Source organism: Fusarium solani (genome assembly GCF_023522795.1).
Source record: "Fusarium solani strain SB1 chromosome Unknown bctg00000000, whole genome shotgun sequence".
In the NCBI taxonomy this organism is placed as follows: domain Eukaryota; kingdom Fungi; phylum Ascomycota; class Sordariomycetes; order Hypocreales; family Nectriaceae; genus Fusarium; species Fusarium solani.
Window position 1 is genome coordinate 2,740,824 of NW_027072157.1, and position 15,300 is coordinate 2,756,123.

At 54.3% G+C, this 15,300-nt stretch overlaps 8 protein-coding genes across 8 annotated transcripts; 3 read left to right on the forward strand and 5 right to left on the reverse strand.

Annotated features, from left to right (window-relative positions):
* Nucleotides 1–162: 162 nt before the first annotated feature.
* Nucleotides 163–653, reverse strand: MRS44_000870 (uncharacterized protein; the record flags this gene model as incomplete). Its single annotated transcript, XM_065624224.1, has 3 exons — nucleotides 163–355; nucleotides 398–510; nucleotides 564–653. The coding sequence occupies 3 exons, from the start codon at nucleotides 651–653 to the stop codon at nucleotides 163–165; spliced, it is 396 nt and encodes a 131-aa protein (XP_065479927.1).
* Nucleotides 654–1,031: 378 nt separating this feature from the next.
* On the reverse strand, nucleotides 1,032–2,800 carry MRS44_000871 (uncharacterized protein; the record flags this gene model as incomplete). The annotated part of the gene is made up of 4 exons (XM_046279889.2): nucleotides 1,032–1,874; nucleotides 1,925–2,580; nucleotides 2,634–2,685; nucleotides 2,738–2,800. The coding sequence occupies 4 exons, from the start codon at nucleotides 2,798–2,800 to the stop codon at nucleotides 1,032–1,034; spliced, it is 1,614 nt and encodes a 537-aa protein (XP_046138767.1).
* A 457-nt stretch (nucleotides 2,801–3,257) lies between these two features.
* MRS44_000872 (uncharacterized protein) lies at nucleotides 3,258–4,733 on the forward strand (the record flags this gene model as incomplete). Its single annotated transcript, XM_046275007.2, has 4 exons — nucleotides 3,258–3,260; nucleotides 3,311–3,402; nucleotides 3,459–3,573; nucleotides 3,621–4,733. 4 exons carry the CDS (start codon nucleotides 3,258–3,260, stop codon nucleotides 4,731–4,733), a joined length of 1,323 nt encoding a protein of 440 aa, XP_046138768.1.
* A 748-nt stretch (nucleotides 4,734–5,481) lies between these two features.
* On the reverse strand, nucleotides 5,482–6,147 carry MRS44_000873 (uncharacterized protein; the record flags this gene model as incomplete). The annotated part of the gene is made up of 1 exon (XM_046275008.2): nucleotides 5,482–6,147. One exon carries the CDS (start codon nucleotides 6,145–6,147, stop codon nucleotides 5,482–5,484), a length of 666 nt encoding a protein of 221 aa, XP_046138769.1.
* Nucleotides 6,148–7,247: 1,100 nt separating this feature from the next.
* Nucleotides 7,248–8,578, reverse strand: MRS44_000874 (uncharacterized protein; the record flags this gene model as incomplete). Its single annotated transcript, XM_046275009.2, has 4 exons — nucleotides 7,248–7,920; nucleotides 7,981–8,043; nucleotides 8,185–8,342; nucleotides 8,504–8,578. 4 exons carry the CDS (start codon nucleotides 8,576–8,578, stop codon nucleotides 7,248–7,250), a joined length of 969 nt encoding a protein of 322 aa, XP_046138770.1.
* Nucleotides 8,579–9,151: 573 nt separating this feature from the next.
* Nucleotides 9,152–10,466, forward strand: MRS44_000875 (uncharacterized protein; the record flags this gene model as incomplete). The annotated part of the gene is made up of 2 exons (XM_046275010.2): nucleotides 9,152–9,346; nucleotides 9,402–10,466. The coding sequence occupies 2 exons, from the start codon at nucleotides 9,152–9,154 to the stop codon at nucleotides 10,464–10,466; spliced, it is 1,260 nt and encodes a 419-aa protein (XP_046138771.2).
* Nucleotides 10,467–11,208: 742 nt separating this feature from the next.
* Nucleotides 11,209–12,009, reverse strand: MRS44_000876 (uncharacterized protein; the record flags this gene model as incomplete). Its single annotated transcript, XM_046267540.2, has 1 exon — nucleotides 11,209–12,009. One exon carries the CDS (start codon nucleotides 12,007–12,009, stop codon nucleotides 11,209–11,211), a length of 801 nt encoding a protein of 266 aa, XP_046138772.1.
* Nucleotides 12,010–14,178: 2,169 nt separating this feature from the next.
* On the forward strand, nucleotides 14,179–15,191 carry MRS44_000877 (uncharacterized protein; the record flags this gene model as incomplete). Its single annotated transcript, XM_065624225.1, has 3 exons — nucleotides 14,179–14,181; nucleotides 14,268–14,483; nucleotides 14,544–15,191. The coding sequence occupies 3 exons, from the start codon at nucleotides 14,179–14,181 to the stop codon at nucleotides 15,189–15,191; spliced, it is 867 nt and encodes a 288-aa protein (XP_065479928.1).
* Between the last annotated feature and the right edge of the window lie 109 nt (nucleotides 15,192–15,300).

The following is a 15,300-nucleotide window of genomic DNA, read 5'->3' on the forward strand; positions in this document are numbered from 1 at the left end:
GGCTTTGCTAAAGCTGTCTAAAAGACTTCAGTGCACAATTGGTTCTAGAATTGCTTGATTTAACAATTGTTCATGTCTTCATGCTTGAGAAATCCAGTCTCAAGATCCGCGACAGCATCCTCCATCTTGCGTTCAGACCATGGCTGTATGCATACCTGGCAATCATCTGGCTTGCTTAATGTCCTTCTCTCTCCCACGAAAGCCTGCCTTCATCATATCTTCAACCTCTCGAGTTGTAGAGTTGACCTTGGAAACAAGCGTTTCCATCCGCTGCTCAATCTCCATTCTGCGCTCAACAGCCTCGACGATCTTCATGACAGATGCAGCGCAGGCGTCAGCCCTTCTCCCGGTCAACCTTGCTCTAAGCCCAATGTTGGACATTCCAGCATAGACTCACTGCTTTGAGCGCCGTTCTTTTTGGTATGCGACAATACGGTTGTGTAGCTCTTCCATAGCGGTCGCCGAGTCTTCAACCAAGGCGCCCAAGCGCTCATCTCGATCTCTCTTTAGCTGTATATATCTCAGCATCTACCAATGTTATCCACTTGCATCATAGTTCTTACCTGAAAGAGACGCTGTTGCGCTTGCATAGCAATGAAGCTAGGGTCATTCTCGTCGTTGCTCGAGTAATTGGAATCGTCATCTACAGCCATGGTGGAGAAGGGGTAGACTCCCAAGTCGTTGTAAGGCAAGAATTGGAGTAATAGGCCCTCGAGTTTGTAAATGCCTGCAGTCTTGTAATTGAGCGAAAGGAGAGAATTCGTTGAGTGTTCTGCTGTTGTTGAGTGACAATTCCAAAGGGTGATCTGCTTTGACCTGCGATTATGGCAGGAGCGGCCTCTGTTGCACCTGCCGACTACAATAACTCCTCGCGAGCATCACCACTTGAGACACTACAACTTATAAACACAAAAAACGCACCAAGACTTCACCCGCAATATACAGAACGTAAATACTTTTAGCAGACTCATGCCCCATTTTGGTATTCTCATACAACCCAAGGCAGAACCCCGCTGGAGGGATATCTCACTCTATCTGGTCAAAGCAATGTCGTCTATCCGCAGAATCATCTTCACAGTCTCGGCCGCCAGCTCGATCGCGCTTGTGCTAACGAGGAGGGGCTGCAGAACGTTCTCCTTGGAGATGTTGGTGTTGACACCTCCCGACTTGATGCTGACTCCCGCGTTCTTCTCACCCATCTCGTGACGGTGTCGCAGCTCCGTCACAACCTTGATGCTGTTAAGACCAGCATTCTCAGCCAGTGTGGTGGGAATGACCTCCATAGCATCCGCAAAAGCCTTCCAGCAGATGGCCTCGGTACCCGTCAAGCTGCGCGCTTGCTTGGAGAGCTGTGCGGCAATCTCAATTTCAGGGGCACCACCACCAGCGATGAGAGCCTTCTTCTTCACCAGACAACGCACAACGCAGAGCGCATCGTGCAGACTTCGCTCAGCCTCCTCCAGAATCAGAGAGTTGGCACCTCGCACCACCACGGAGACAGTCTTGCCGACCGACTTGGTGCCCGTAACCTTGACCATGCGCGATCCCGAAGACTGTACCTCCTCCACGAGATCAGCATAACCCAGCTTGTCCTCGGTAAAAGAGTCGACATCAGCGATGGGCTTGCAGCCAGTGGACTTGCAGATAAACTCGACTTCATCGCGCTCAATGTCCTTGACAGCGAGGATGCCGAGCTTGGCCAAAAAGTGTAGTGATAGGTCGTTGACGGCGTCACGGAGGATAGACTTCTGGATCAACAGGACGTTGCACTTGGCCTTCTTGATTTTCTTGGCCATGTTCAACAGGTATAATCGCTCCTCCTTAACGATCTTATCCATCTGTCGGTAGTCGTTGACCTGGATGGTGTTTTCCATCTGTAAAGTGTGAGCATGGTTTCCTACCCACATCAAGAAATCGCACATACATCAGGCTTGGGGGGGCTCAGCTGGAACTGAATGAGACCAATCTTTGCCTTCTCCATGCGAACTGGGCCACCGGCGTTCTTGAGCACGGGCTGGGTAAGAACCAGACCATCGACAAGCTCGCTGTCCTCGATCGTTCCTCCAACTCGCTTGACGATTCGGATGTTGTTGAGATCGACATTGTCGGCGGTCTTCAGGTCGATGGTCTTTGTAACAGAGTTGACGGCCATGGGACCAAGGAGGTTCGAGTACTGAGACACAATCTTGGACGACAGCGAGGTGTTGGCGGCCTGGAGAAGAGAGGCGGTATCGGTGAGGGCGATGGGCAGAGACATCTCGTGGAGGACCTCGACGGCGGCGGCGGCAGCTCGCTGGAAGGACTCGGAAATAACTGAGGGATGGATGCCCTTGGAGAGAAGTCGGTCGGCGGCACCAAGAAGACTTCCGCAGATGACGACAACGGAGGTAGTACCGTCACCAGCTTCCACATCCTGAGCGCCCGAAAGGTTGACCAGCATCTTTGCTGTGGGGTGCATGACCGACATGCTCTTGAGCATGGTGTTTCCATCGTTTGTGATAATGGTCTCGCCCTTTCCACCACGGATCATCTTGTCCATTCCTCGAGGACCGAGAGAGGTTCTGATAGCATCGGCGACGGCTATGGGATGGTCAGCATGAAAGAGACGCTGAAGCGGATCGAGGGCGCCGTACCTCGAGCGGCGACGATGTTGGAGGAGCGCACCGCCATGGGCTTCTCCTTATCCTATCGACATGGTCAGCGGGGAGCTCAAAAGCTTGGTGGAAGCTCTGCGTACACGAAAAGTAGCATTGCTGGCGCCACCCGCTGCAGGGGCTGGAGCTGCGGCCGGGGCAGACATTTTAAAAACGAGTTGGCGGTGCCAGGAATCTTCAAGACAAAACGAAGATGTTTGATGGCGGGGCTTTTGAAGGAACACGACTTCGCAGTAGAATCCAGCAGCCTTGACAATGTCCCACCTCCCTAGGCTGCCCTACTCCGCCATAGGAATTGTCACCCAGAAATTTTGGATCGGGGGTACAGATCCTCCAGCTCCGAGGGGTTCCTCGATCTAGCCTGTTGTGGCTTAGCCGTGCAGCAGCCTCATGGTGTGGGTCCGTGCTTGAAGCTCAAGGCAACTCACAGATTACGGAAGGCCCTCACTGACACCTCCATCCCCAAACAACCACGACGTCGACAACAACCATCAACCTCTCCCATTCTCCTCACCACCAACAACACCCCCCGCACTCTCACCGCATACGATCCTCGGTCTCGCATAATTACACACCAGATCTGTCAGACCTGCGGAGTTCATCATGGTGCGTCATTGCGCGCCCTCGCAAGCTTGTTTGCCTACTGACGGCTCCAGCCTTCCGCAACCGGTCAAAACTGGGAGAAGTACCAGAAGAACTTCGCCGACGATGAGATAGAAGAGAAGAAGATCACTCCTCTAACGGACGAGTACGAACGACGCGCCTACAATGACAGACAGCTCTGGGATGGCTAACGCTTGGTAGGGATATTCAGGTCCTCAAGACCTACGGTGCTGCACCCTACGGAACATCCATCAAGAAGCTCGAGAAGCAGATCAAGGAGAAGCAACAAAGCGTTGATGAGAAGATCGGCGTCAAGGTTGGACTACCGGTCCATTTCCCACCAGCAATTCTAACTCTCAACAGGAATCCGACACAGGACTTGCGCCACCACATCTATGGGATGTCGCCGCCGACCGTCAACGAATGTCCGAGGAGCAGCCCTTTCAGGTTGCGCGGTGTACAAAGATCATTGCCGACGAAAAGGGCGATGAGTCCAAGAGCAAATACGTCATCAACGTGAAGCAGATCGCCAAATTCGTTGTCCAGCTCGGTGACCGGGTCAGTCCCACAGATATCGAGGAGGGCATGCGGGTTGGTGTCGACCGCAACAAGTACCAGATCATGCTTCCCTTGCCGCCCAAGATCGACGCGAGTGTTACCATGATGACTGTGGAGGAGAAGCCTGATGTCACTTATGGCGATGTCGGTGGCTGCAAGGAGCAGGTTGAGAAGCTGCGAGAAGTCGTCGAGATGCCCCTGCTATCTCCCGAGCGTTTCGTGAACCTCGGTATTGATCCTCCCAAGGGTGCGCTGCTCTACGGCCCTCCCGGAACCGGCAAGACCCTCTGTGCCCGAGCTGTCGCCAACCGAACGGACGCCACCTTTATCCGAGTCATTGGTAGCGAGCTGGTCCAGAAGTACGTCGGTGAAGGTGCAAGGATGGTTCGAGAGCTGTTCGAGATGGCACGGACAAAGAAGGCTTGCATCATCTTCTTCGACGAGATTGACGCTATCGGCGGTGCTCGATTTGATGATGGTGCCGGTGGAGACAACGAGGTCCAGCGAACTATGCTGGAGCTGATTACACAGCTTGACGGTTTCGACGCACGAGGAAACATCAAGGTCATGTTTGCCACCAACAGACCCTCCACCCTGGATCCTGCCCTGATGCGGCCGGGTCGTATTGACCGAAAGATCGAGTTCTCACTGCCCGACCTCGAGGGCCGAGCCAACATTCTGCGTATCCACGCCAAGAGCATGTCTGTCGAGCGTGACATCCGCTGGGAGCTCATCTCTCGTCTGTGCCCCAATGCGACGGGTGCTGAGCTGCGCAGTGTGTGCACTGAGGCCGGTATGTTTGCCATTCGCGCGAGGAGAAAGGTGGCATCGGAGAAGGACTTCCTCAGCGCGGTGGACAAGGTCATCAAGGGCAACCTCAAGTTTAACTCGACGGCGACGTACATGCAGTACAACTAAGGTAGACATTGGGCAGCGGTGTAATTTAATGCGGTGTATGAGTAAAGGGCAATTGGATGGGCGGGATTATAGACGCCTCAATGAACAAGTTGCTTTTACAAGCAGTACGCCATTTAGATCTTTCTCCGTAATGTTTGATGCAGCACAGTTTAAAGCGTGAATGCCTACGTAGGTATCAATCGACTTTGAGGATGTGCGCTTGCCGGCTTCTTGTAGCCTCAAGCTCATTCTCTATATACTAGATATTCCTCACCACCATCAGCCAGAGCAACGTTTCCCATTGCTCCCAGTGGTCACCATCAATTGAATTCACATTAGATACAGAACACTGGCTATGTTGAGTTGAGGATGGTATTAATATCCTTCGTTGTAGGAAGGCTCCTGGCGACAATACTTGCAGGAACTGAATCGTACAAGATGCCGCTGACATCCATGTTTCTATCTATCTACCTAGTGATTCCCCGAAGCAGTGTTGCAACCATCCATACCATGCGCATCAGAACCGAGGCCCGCCTGAAGCCTTGAAATGAAACGCCTTTGCCCAACCCAAATGCTTGTTCCCCATGATGATGCGTATGTAGTTGTTCCCTTCCCTTCCCCGCCTCATCTGCTCAAAAGGAGGGCCCCCGTCGAAGAGTGATACGCTTGCTAATAACTCCCAGATGCAACGTGTACGCCCAGAGTAGTTGCGAGAATCCCATCATTAATCGTCATTATAAAAATCCACCGACGCTGTCCATATTTTTCTTCAGGTGCCCTCCATGCGAGAGAAGCAGCCCAGACATGCAACGTCTCCTTCTGCACCGCGTTCTATGCAGCATCGACTACACACCACAGAGCGGTGTCCAACAGCATCCCATCCTTTATTTGCTTCTTGTCCTCCTTTGGCACTGCGTTGTGAGGGTTGATCATCGTCGGCGTCGTGCATCTGAAAAGACCTCGAGAGCGCTTCTTGTTCTGATAGCAATGTGTCTCTATCCAGGTTCCAGCCTTGACACTCCCGAATGCAAACAAAACACGTTCGTTCACCACAGCCTTGGCATTCGGCAAACGAGTCGAGGTCGGACTTCTTCGTTGGCTTGCGGTGGCAGATGTGGCAGGGAGCGAGGACGGCACCGGTTGGCCGAGGTGAGGGGCGGCTGGCGAAAAGGGGCTGCACCGGCATCATCTTGAGCTGCGAGGACCGGCGCCGTCTGTGAGAGTTGGTGTAGGTAAAGTTGTCGTGGGTGAGGATGTCATCCTCGGTGATGCGGGCTCGCTTGGTCAGGGGAAGGATCTTGCGCGGGGTGAGGTCGGACCGCTGGTTGAGGAGGTAAAAGTCCTTGGGCTGGTCGGGGCGGTAGGCTGTCGGTTCATGGTCGTCGCTGAGTCTTCGCTTGATCCCAGGGCGGATGTCTTCACCGACGAAGGGCATGGTCGCTGGCGATGTTTTTGATGCCGTCGCCGGTGGGTGCTTGTTTTGGCACGCACGGCTCAGCGAGGGGGGGGCCGCCTAGGTAGGAAAGAATAGGGAGAGAGGTGGAAACTCGTACAGAGAGAGAAGGAGGAGGAGGAGGATCAAAATTGGTCGTGGAAGGGCGTGGTGTGAGAAAGAGGGAGAGGAGGTTGAAGGTTGGACAGGATGGATGGCGAGTGAGTGGATTGGATGGGATGGAAGAGGCGTCGGTCGGAGGCAGGCACCTGCTCCCGCCGAGAGTGCTCCGTGCTCCGTGCGTGAAGGAAGTCCAGGTGCTGGTGTTCCCGCTGGGAGGTGGAGAGGAGCGCTAGCGTCTGTTGAGTTATCGTGGCGAGCATCCGCTAATGAATCCGTCCATCCACTATGAATATTGGTGGACCACTAACGCTCAGCAACTCCAGTGGATTCCTACCCTCATCGTGAATGTGAACGCAGCATGATGATACCAACAGGCAACAATAATCCCTCGTACGTGAATTCTACTCAATTGTATCACCTATCTCTCCAAGCCCACTTAATGCAGGGAGGCTGTGTGTTTGCACTCTCAACTCGTCATATACGTAAACTCGCAGCTTGACTGGGTCGAGGATCTCATACGTGAAACTTAATAAATGCAACTTCACATGCCACCTCCTGACACTGCAGTGATTGATATCCATTTATATCTCGGTGAATTATACAACCTGTGCATGGTTACGCCAAAAGGCATATATCTTACGAGTGGCCAGGAAATGTACAGTTACTGTTGCATATTCAGACACCTCATACATGACCGTTGATGAACTTTGTTGGCCAACTCAACCTCAACCTTCCTTCATATGAAATAGACTCCCTCAAACTCCCTCAACACACTTCACAAGGGAACCAACATGTTCAAAGCTCCAGATGTAGTACTAGGTCGAATAAGGTATTGGGAACGATTCATCTGATTTACACTCTAACATCCGCCTCCTGCTTTCCTTCCTTCCACGACTTCGCCTTCTTTTCTACCCGCCACCGCCGACAAAGGAGCTGCTCTAGGGGGCGACTAGTATACAAATGAGACTTTGACACCTTGTTTAGCGGCGGACCTTGACCTCCTTGGGGGGGTCGTAGGCGATCTTTCGGGACTTGAGCCAAGCCCACTTGTATCGCTTAACCCAGACACTGACGGCCCACAGCGAGGCCGACACAACGAGCACCTTCATACCCATTCGCTTTCGGTCGTCCATCTCGGGCTCGGCAGCCCAGTTGAGGAACTCGACAACATCCTTGGCCATCTGAGAGGTGGTGGCGGGCGTGCCGTCCTCGTACTCGACGAGGTCGTCGTACAGGACACGGGCCATAGCAATACCGGTACCGGGGAAGTAGGGGTTGAAGTTCATGCCGGGAGCGACCTGGACGCCAGCGGGGGGCTCCTCGGGGTAACCAGTGAGCAAGCTGAAGATGTAGTCGCAGCCGCCGTGGCGGGCCTTGATGATCAGGCTCAGATCCGGGGGAAGGGCACCGTTGTTGGCGAATCGGGCAGCCTCCTCGTTCTTGTAAGGAGGGAGCATGTAGTCGGCCAGCTTTCCGGGTCGCATCTGGATCTCGCCCTGCTCATCGGGCTCACCGGGGTACTCGTTCTCCTCGGCGAGGGCCTTGGCCTCGTCAACGGTCAAGACGGCACCGACCAGAGATCGGTAGGGGATTCGGCTAAGGGAGTGGCAGGACTGGCAGACCTCCTGGTAGACCTGGAAACCACGGCGGAGACTGTGAGGGTGGGTCAGCAATTCGACCTGGTCGTGAAGCGGGCATCGACGGCATTCTTACGCCTGGTGGTCGAAGGTCTTGAACCACTGGTTGTGGACCCAAGGGTACTTGGTGGGGTGCAGACTGTGATGGCCTGGTCAGCAATTGTCACGTCCATCAATTGTACGGATCATCGATGCGTTGCAGCATTTATGCCTCATCCCGTGGCTCGGGACGGGACGACATGTGCCAGCGCGGCGACCGTCATCAGGGAGCAGCACGTACCCCTCCTCAGCGGGAGTCATGGCGTGGGCCACGGGGCCATAGAGATGGTAGTACCAGGCAATGGAGCCCAGGGCGAGGGTGGTCGAGGCGGCGGCGGCCACGTTCAATCGAGTGGCAGAGGCATCGCCGGCGGCGCTGGAGCTCGAGGAGGCGGCACGCTGGTGAAAAGACACAGTCAGCAATTGGATACATGTATTCCAGGCCCATCCTGATGCGATTGGCGTGGTTGCGGCGTGTCGAGGCTCGTGGTGAGGTTCCCTCGGCAAACGGGAAGGGAAGCTCGTCGTCACCCGCGGGTTTCGTCTGGATCGTGCCATACCTTGGAGACAGCGGAAGGGCCGTTCCGGAGGCCATTGAAGGTGCGCGTCGAGCGCAAGCACGACCTGGCAAGCATTATGGGCAAGCTAGACCGTCGCTGCTGGATGTGCCGCGATCGAATGTGAGACGTCGATGGGGAATCGTTCTCGGGGTCGGAGGACAAAAGGGCTCAGCAGAGATCATTAGCATCAGACAAAATCCTATCGAGCGTTCCGAAATGGACCGACGCTGATTGGACGCGGTCACGTGCTGATGCAGCCGCTCTTGACCGTGGTTGCTCTGAGCCTCCGGCGGAACGGCAGGTGACCAGTGGTGACCTAACAACTTCAACCACATCCCAAGTTTTTCCGACCCGAGGGGAAAAGTCGGGTTCTCAATTGATGACTCAGCAGACCATGGTTCGGCTGCCCATGGCGATGGGAAATTGCGAAAAAAATTCCCAGCCCAAGCCTCATTCGGACGTCAATGTACTGCCTAATCTGCGACATACCCCACCCCCACCTTGAATCAACTCCCACAGTCTTTTGCCCGCTTGGTCTCGAGTCTTCAGTTTTCCGCTACAACTTCTTGCGACATACAAGCAGCAGCATCCTTGCTCTTCAACACTTAGCAACTTTTTTCTTTGTGCGCTTTACTTTTTACGAATAGAATGGCTCCTTCCGATAAGCTCTTTACCCTCGAGGGTAAGGGCCTCAAGCTTGATACGGCCGAGGATCTCGAGCCTCATATCGCCAGTCTCCGGGCCCAGGACGACGTCGAGGAGGTTCGCCTGCTGGGAAACACTCTGGGTGTAGGCGCCTGCAAGCTTCTTGGTGAGGTCCTCGCGACCAAGAAGGGCCTCAGAGTAAGTCAACAGCCCGCCACTCTGGCCGACTCTTCACTAACACCCCCTCTCCCAGGTCGCAAACCTCGCCGATATCTTCACCGGCCGACTCCTTAACGAGATCCCCGAAGCTCTTTCCTCCCTCCTCACCTCGATCCTCAACCTCCCCAAGCTCAACACCATCAACCTTAACGACAACGCCTTCGGCTTGAACACCCAGGCGCCCCTCGTTGCCTTCCTTGCCGCCCACGTTCCTCTCCAGCACCTCTACCTCAACAACAACGGCCTGGGCCCCCATGCCGGTATCTTAATTGCCGATGCCCTGTCCGAGCTTCATGCCAAGAAGGAGGCCGCCAGAAAGGAGGGACAGGAGGTCCCTGACCTCGAGACCGTCATCTGCGGCCGAAACCGACTCGAGAATGGTAGTATGACGGCCTGGGCTAAGACCTACAGCCTTCACAACAAGATTAAGGAGGTCAAGATGGTGCAGAACGGTATCCGACAGGAGGGTATCTCTCATCTTCTGAGCCAAGGTCTCAACCACGCCTCCGAGCTCAGGATTCTTGACCTTCAAGACAACACCTTTACCGTGACCGGAGCCAGGGCCCTGTCCAAGGTTGTCTCTAACTGGACCCTCCTGCAGGAGCTCGGCGTCGGTGACTCTCTCCTGGGTGCCAAGGGTGGTGTTCTGCTTGCCGGTGCCCTGTCCAAGGGCTCCAACACCAAGCTCGAGACCCTGCGGTTGCAGTACAACGAGATTACCGCCGCCGGTGTCAAGGGCTTCGCCGCCGCCGCCAAGGATGGTCTGCCTGCCCTGAAGCGAATCGAGCTCAACGGCAACAAGTTCACCGAGGACGACGAGTCGATCCTTGCTCTCCAGGAGCTCCTCGAGGAGCGCAAGGAGAAGAACGGCGGTGACGTCGTGGCCGAGGACGACTGGGGCGTCGACAGCCTGAGCGACCTCGAGGAGCTCGACAGTGAGGAGGAAGAGGAAGAAGAGGAGGAGGAGGAGATCGAGCCCGAGGAGCGTGCCGAGAAGCTGATCAAGGAGGCCGAGGAGGCTCAGGAGGAGCCTGTTATCCCCGTCAAGGACAAGGAGGTGGAAGAGCTGGCAAAGAAGCTCGAGAAGACAGGAATTTAGATATACCAGCACAAACAAACCCCCTTATAGATGAACTACACGATGATGACCATTCACTTCAAGCCTAGATGGAATTTGATACCCCTTTCAGGATGATGGCGATGATACGAGTATGTTTAAGATTACAATGAGGAGCAGGTTCAGGCACTCATACCAACACAGTGGATATCAAACTGAGAAATAAAACCAATGTATTAACTTAGACTATGAAAGTGAAACAGACAGGACAACAATACATCGGGTAAACATCACGCTCGCACCAGGGCCAATTTGGTGAGTACGAATCATCAGGGGGCAGGAGTTGCTGTTGATGGGGAGAACGACGTACCTCTGGCCAACGATATTGTTGCCATCTGCGTTCTCTAAAAAGACACAACGTTAGCACACATTGCAACGCAACAGCTGGATAACCTTAAGGAAAGTACAGGAGAAAGAAGTTGTGGTAGTTTGCAAAACGAAGTCCCCCAAGCGCCAACCGTTCCATAATCCTTAAAAGCCATTGTTTCGTCCATAAGCTCGTCCATCCTTTGTGTGTAGATAAATAAGGGTGCCAAATAACAACTGGTATCTCCTGAGACCCGCCATCCTTCCAATCATGTTTCCGTCTTGCTCGTTCATTCTCGTGCATAAACTTTCCCCATACAAGTAGATCTGCCTCTCCCAGAGCCTCTATCTGTCGTGGCCGCAGACTGCGTGGCCGTGCTATTCTGATGCTTGGCTTGGGAGAGGGGACAATGCATATTTACATAACATCCATCGAGTCCGCCTCCTGCGCTCGGAAACCTTGATAGGCGCCATACTGGGTCGCCATCTCCATCATCTGCTGTTGACGGGCAAAGTCGGGACCCATGTAGACAGGGTCCGTAGCGTGGGTGTAAGACGGACCACAGCTCTCATAAGTGCTCCTAGGCTGGCTGTCCATAGCTTGTCGCTCGCGCTCTCGTCGCATAAGTTCCTCATAGCCTGAGGCCATGTAGGGTTCCATGTCCTCCTCTGTGTTCTGAACCCACCTACCGTCACCTGCTTGAACTGGAGTGCCGTCCAAGCTCATGACTGGCTGGTTCCGCCCAGTCAAATTGTCATATCGCAGGCGAGCGAGTTGCTCCTCATGCTCGACGCTGGTGCTGCTCCATGCCAGAGCGGGAATATCCCCTCCGTTGTTAGGAGGGCAGATGTTCCAAAGTTCAATGAGTCTCTCCTGCTGCGGAGGGTCTGCGACCTTGAACAGCTGAATTTGAGAGGGTGTAAGTGTCTTTGGGTTCACGCCATGGTATTGCAGGATAGTCTCGACACTGGGGCCCTCGGTCTGGGGAGGTTCTGAGGAAGGTCGAGGCTGCTCCTGAGGGGCTACTTGGGGCCTCGCGATATGGGCAGAGTGGGTGTAGTGAACAGAGGAGTAGACGATGGGCTTGGCAGGTTCTGGGTGGTGCTCTTGAGGGATGGGCGCCGGGGCGGGAACAGGCTCTGGGTTGAAGGTGAGGTTTCGGGAAAAGAGGGCAGCGAGGTCATCCTGCATCTGCATGTTGGACTGGATAGAAACCATGATGACTGATATGGCTATGCGAACTGTGATATATGTTAGCAAGTTATATCCAGATCGCAAGGTGGGGGTGGGTTGTCGCTCTACCTAGCTGAGCTGTGCAGTTGTGGTTTTGGTGAGAGCACGCAAGTTTGTGAAGGCAGATATTCCAATGTTTTTCTCTGCCAGAAAAGCAAGGGATTTGGCAGGGTCAGTGATATGTTGAGGTCAAGTCGTGAACTTGAGATGGATGCTTGAGTTGGCTGGACTGGGGTGGCAATGAATGCGGCGGGGTGATATAGACGGAGGTGTTTCGGTATCTTTTGCAACGGCGCAGACGGAACGGGGGGAACAAACGGTGGGATTTTATTTGGGAGCTAAGCTAAGCCTCTGAAAGGGCAGCAAGGAGTGTTAAAGAACAAGAAGGAAAGCCAGAGGAAACAAGAGGGACGAGAAATAAAAGAGCTCTTGTCTCTCTGGTTTGTTCGGGGGACCCTTTATTGGGCGTGGACGGGACGTGGGCGTTGGAGGGGCTTGTCTAAGAGCGGTGGACCGTTGGGTCGGATTGCAGGGAGCGCACGGGGTGCTTGCCCGAGTCGAGGTGGGGAGAGACAAAGCAGGAAGGATGGGATGATGTGGTAGATTGGCCAGTGCTGTGAGGAGTGCAATAAAGGGGATGTTCAAGATACGAGCGTCTCTTTCTTGTTGTAGAGCAAAGAGTTAGTGAACAAAAGTGATCAATGTTGATTGAAGCGGCAGAAGTTGAAGGTGATGATGGATGGGTGAAGATGGAGGGGTATTGTGCAGAAGCAAGCAACGTGGGACAGCGGGGCCCCTTCCCTTCTTCCTTCCCTTCCTTCCCTGTCATTTCAGGTTGCCATCCTTTTCGGGTCATGACGCAGCGGAGGCAAGTGACACGAGCACATGATTGCCATCATGATGAAGCGCTGTTGATGCACGCTCCCATTCTCTTTGCTCTCAACTCATCTACAAAGCGACTGTGATCTTGTTCATCGCAATAGCTCAATTAATCTCCCCAAGCTAGGCAGTCAATACTCACTCGTCGCATTCACTTGTTCACGCTGTCAAGGGTTCAGAGTCAGGAAACCACTTCCTACAGCCCCCCGGCCCCTCGGGCTTGCGTGACCCAATGAGCCTGTGCCACACGACGACCAGCACTAAGCGCGCAAGCATGGGCTGTCAAAGCATCCATGATGCATTTCACGCCCATTCCAAGCGATCTGCTTTGATCAACAAGCCGGCTCGGCCACGTTCTGCTTTTGGAAGCGTGAACAATTCATCCTCACTTCTGATATACATTGCCTCTTGTTCGATCAGAGCAGATCGACTCTATTCCCTCATGTCTCTCTCACCCATCCCCCCTCCTCCTTGCTAGCTCACGTCAGGCCTCAACAAATGTGCCAGCTCAGACTCACCGCTAGCCGCGAACTGGTCATTCTGTTTCTGTAGTGGCCTTTAGTGGCCCTTCAAGGGTTGGCGCTATGAACGCTTGTCGCTCCAGCAGAAAGACATGCAGCCAACTTGACAGTGGAAATGGGCCTCGGGATGGGCGAGACTTGGCCGTTTCATCTCCAGAGTCGGTCAGGACGGTTAAGACCAGTTCTGATGCTTCCTGAGTCTCAAACAGCCAGGCAGCTACGAAAAGGCATAAACCTCAAAGGGCTTGTGACGAGTGCCATCCATGGCTATGAAATGGCATTAAATACCCCATGCAAATACACGCGCTCTAGACCCCAAGGATATCAGATCTAGAACGGGACCATCCATTCGTCCTGCATCGCATTTCTCGAAGTTCTGCTGCAGGGGAAACCGATGTCACACGGGAGGGGCTAGTGGGTTGGTTCCTAAGCCACTCCCGCATCTCACTAGCCTCCACAGCCACTTTCATCATGTGGCTCGTTGATCGAGGCTGCAGGTGGCAGATCGTGGCTAGTGATCCGTGGCTGGTGTTCTGTGGCTGATATATTCGTCGCCTCAGGCACCAGCTCCCCAGCCTTGCGGGCGGTGCCGTGCAACTGCAACACGCAGCTCCAGGCTGCCTGAAGGTGAAGCTCCAAGCCAACTCCATCGCAAGCACCTCGACAACCAAGCTCTCTCCTCCCCAATTCCCAACCATCTCGCCCTGCCTTGTCGAGCTAAACTTTACGAAATTCACGAGAGCATAAAGGCAAAATGGTGAGCAGATCCCGCACGTCATTAACCATCTCTGTCGTCATCCCCAGGGAGAGCTTCCGGGTGCTGACCTTCATAGACGTCGATAGGCACGGGCTACGATCTCCTCAACTCCATCTTCTCCCCCCGATGGCCGCAACTTCCAGGTCGAATATGCAGTCAAGGCAGTGGAGAATGGCGGCACTTCCATTGGTATTCGATGCAAGGACGGTGTCGTCCTAGCTGTCGAAAAGGTGGTCGCATCAAAGCTCCTAAAACCCGGCGCCAACAAGCGTATCGCTACTGTCGATAGCCATCTTGGAGTTGTAGGTCTCTCTCTACTACCGCGCTCGCTTCTCGACTTTCGTTACTAATGCTCTCTTCAGGTGTACTCCGGCATGGTCCCTGATGGACGTCACTTCGTCGACCGCGCCCGCGACGAGGCCCAGAGCTGGCGACAGAACTTCAGGACCCCCATTCCTACATCCGACCTGGCTACCCGCATGGGTGGCTATCTTCAGGCCTACACCATGTACGGCTCCGTTCGACCATTCGGTATTACCGCCATCGTCGGTGGTTTCGATACCCCCGAAGAGACTCCCGTTGACGGCGAGGTCGGCTCAGGACCCAAGTGTGGAGCTGGCGGCAAGATTGAGGGCAAGCATGGTGGTCCCTTCCTCTACATGATCGAGCCCAGTGGTCTGTACTGGGGCTACTATGGTGCTGCGACTGGTAAGGGTCGACAGGCCGCCAAGGCCGAGCTCGAGAAGCTCGACCTGCCCGCCGGCAACATCACCCTGGAGGAGGCTGTGAAGGAGGCTGCGCGCATCATCTACGTGGCGCAGAAGGACAACAAGGACAAGGACTTTGAGCTGGAGATGACCTGGATCAGCGGGCCCGACGGTCCCACCAAGGGACGGCACGTCGAGGTGCCAAAGGAGCTGCGGGAGGAGGCTGAGAGATTAGCAAAGGCCGAGGATGAGCTGGACGATGATGACGAGGATGGAAAGGATGACGACAAGATGGAGGACTAGAGAGAGCACTGTGTCAAAGAAAACCAAGGCACCTGTACTATCATGATGACAGGATCATAGAATTTTAATGGTTCATCTGCAAACATGGCATTATCTCCGGTCTATCTAT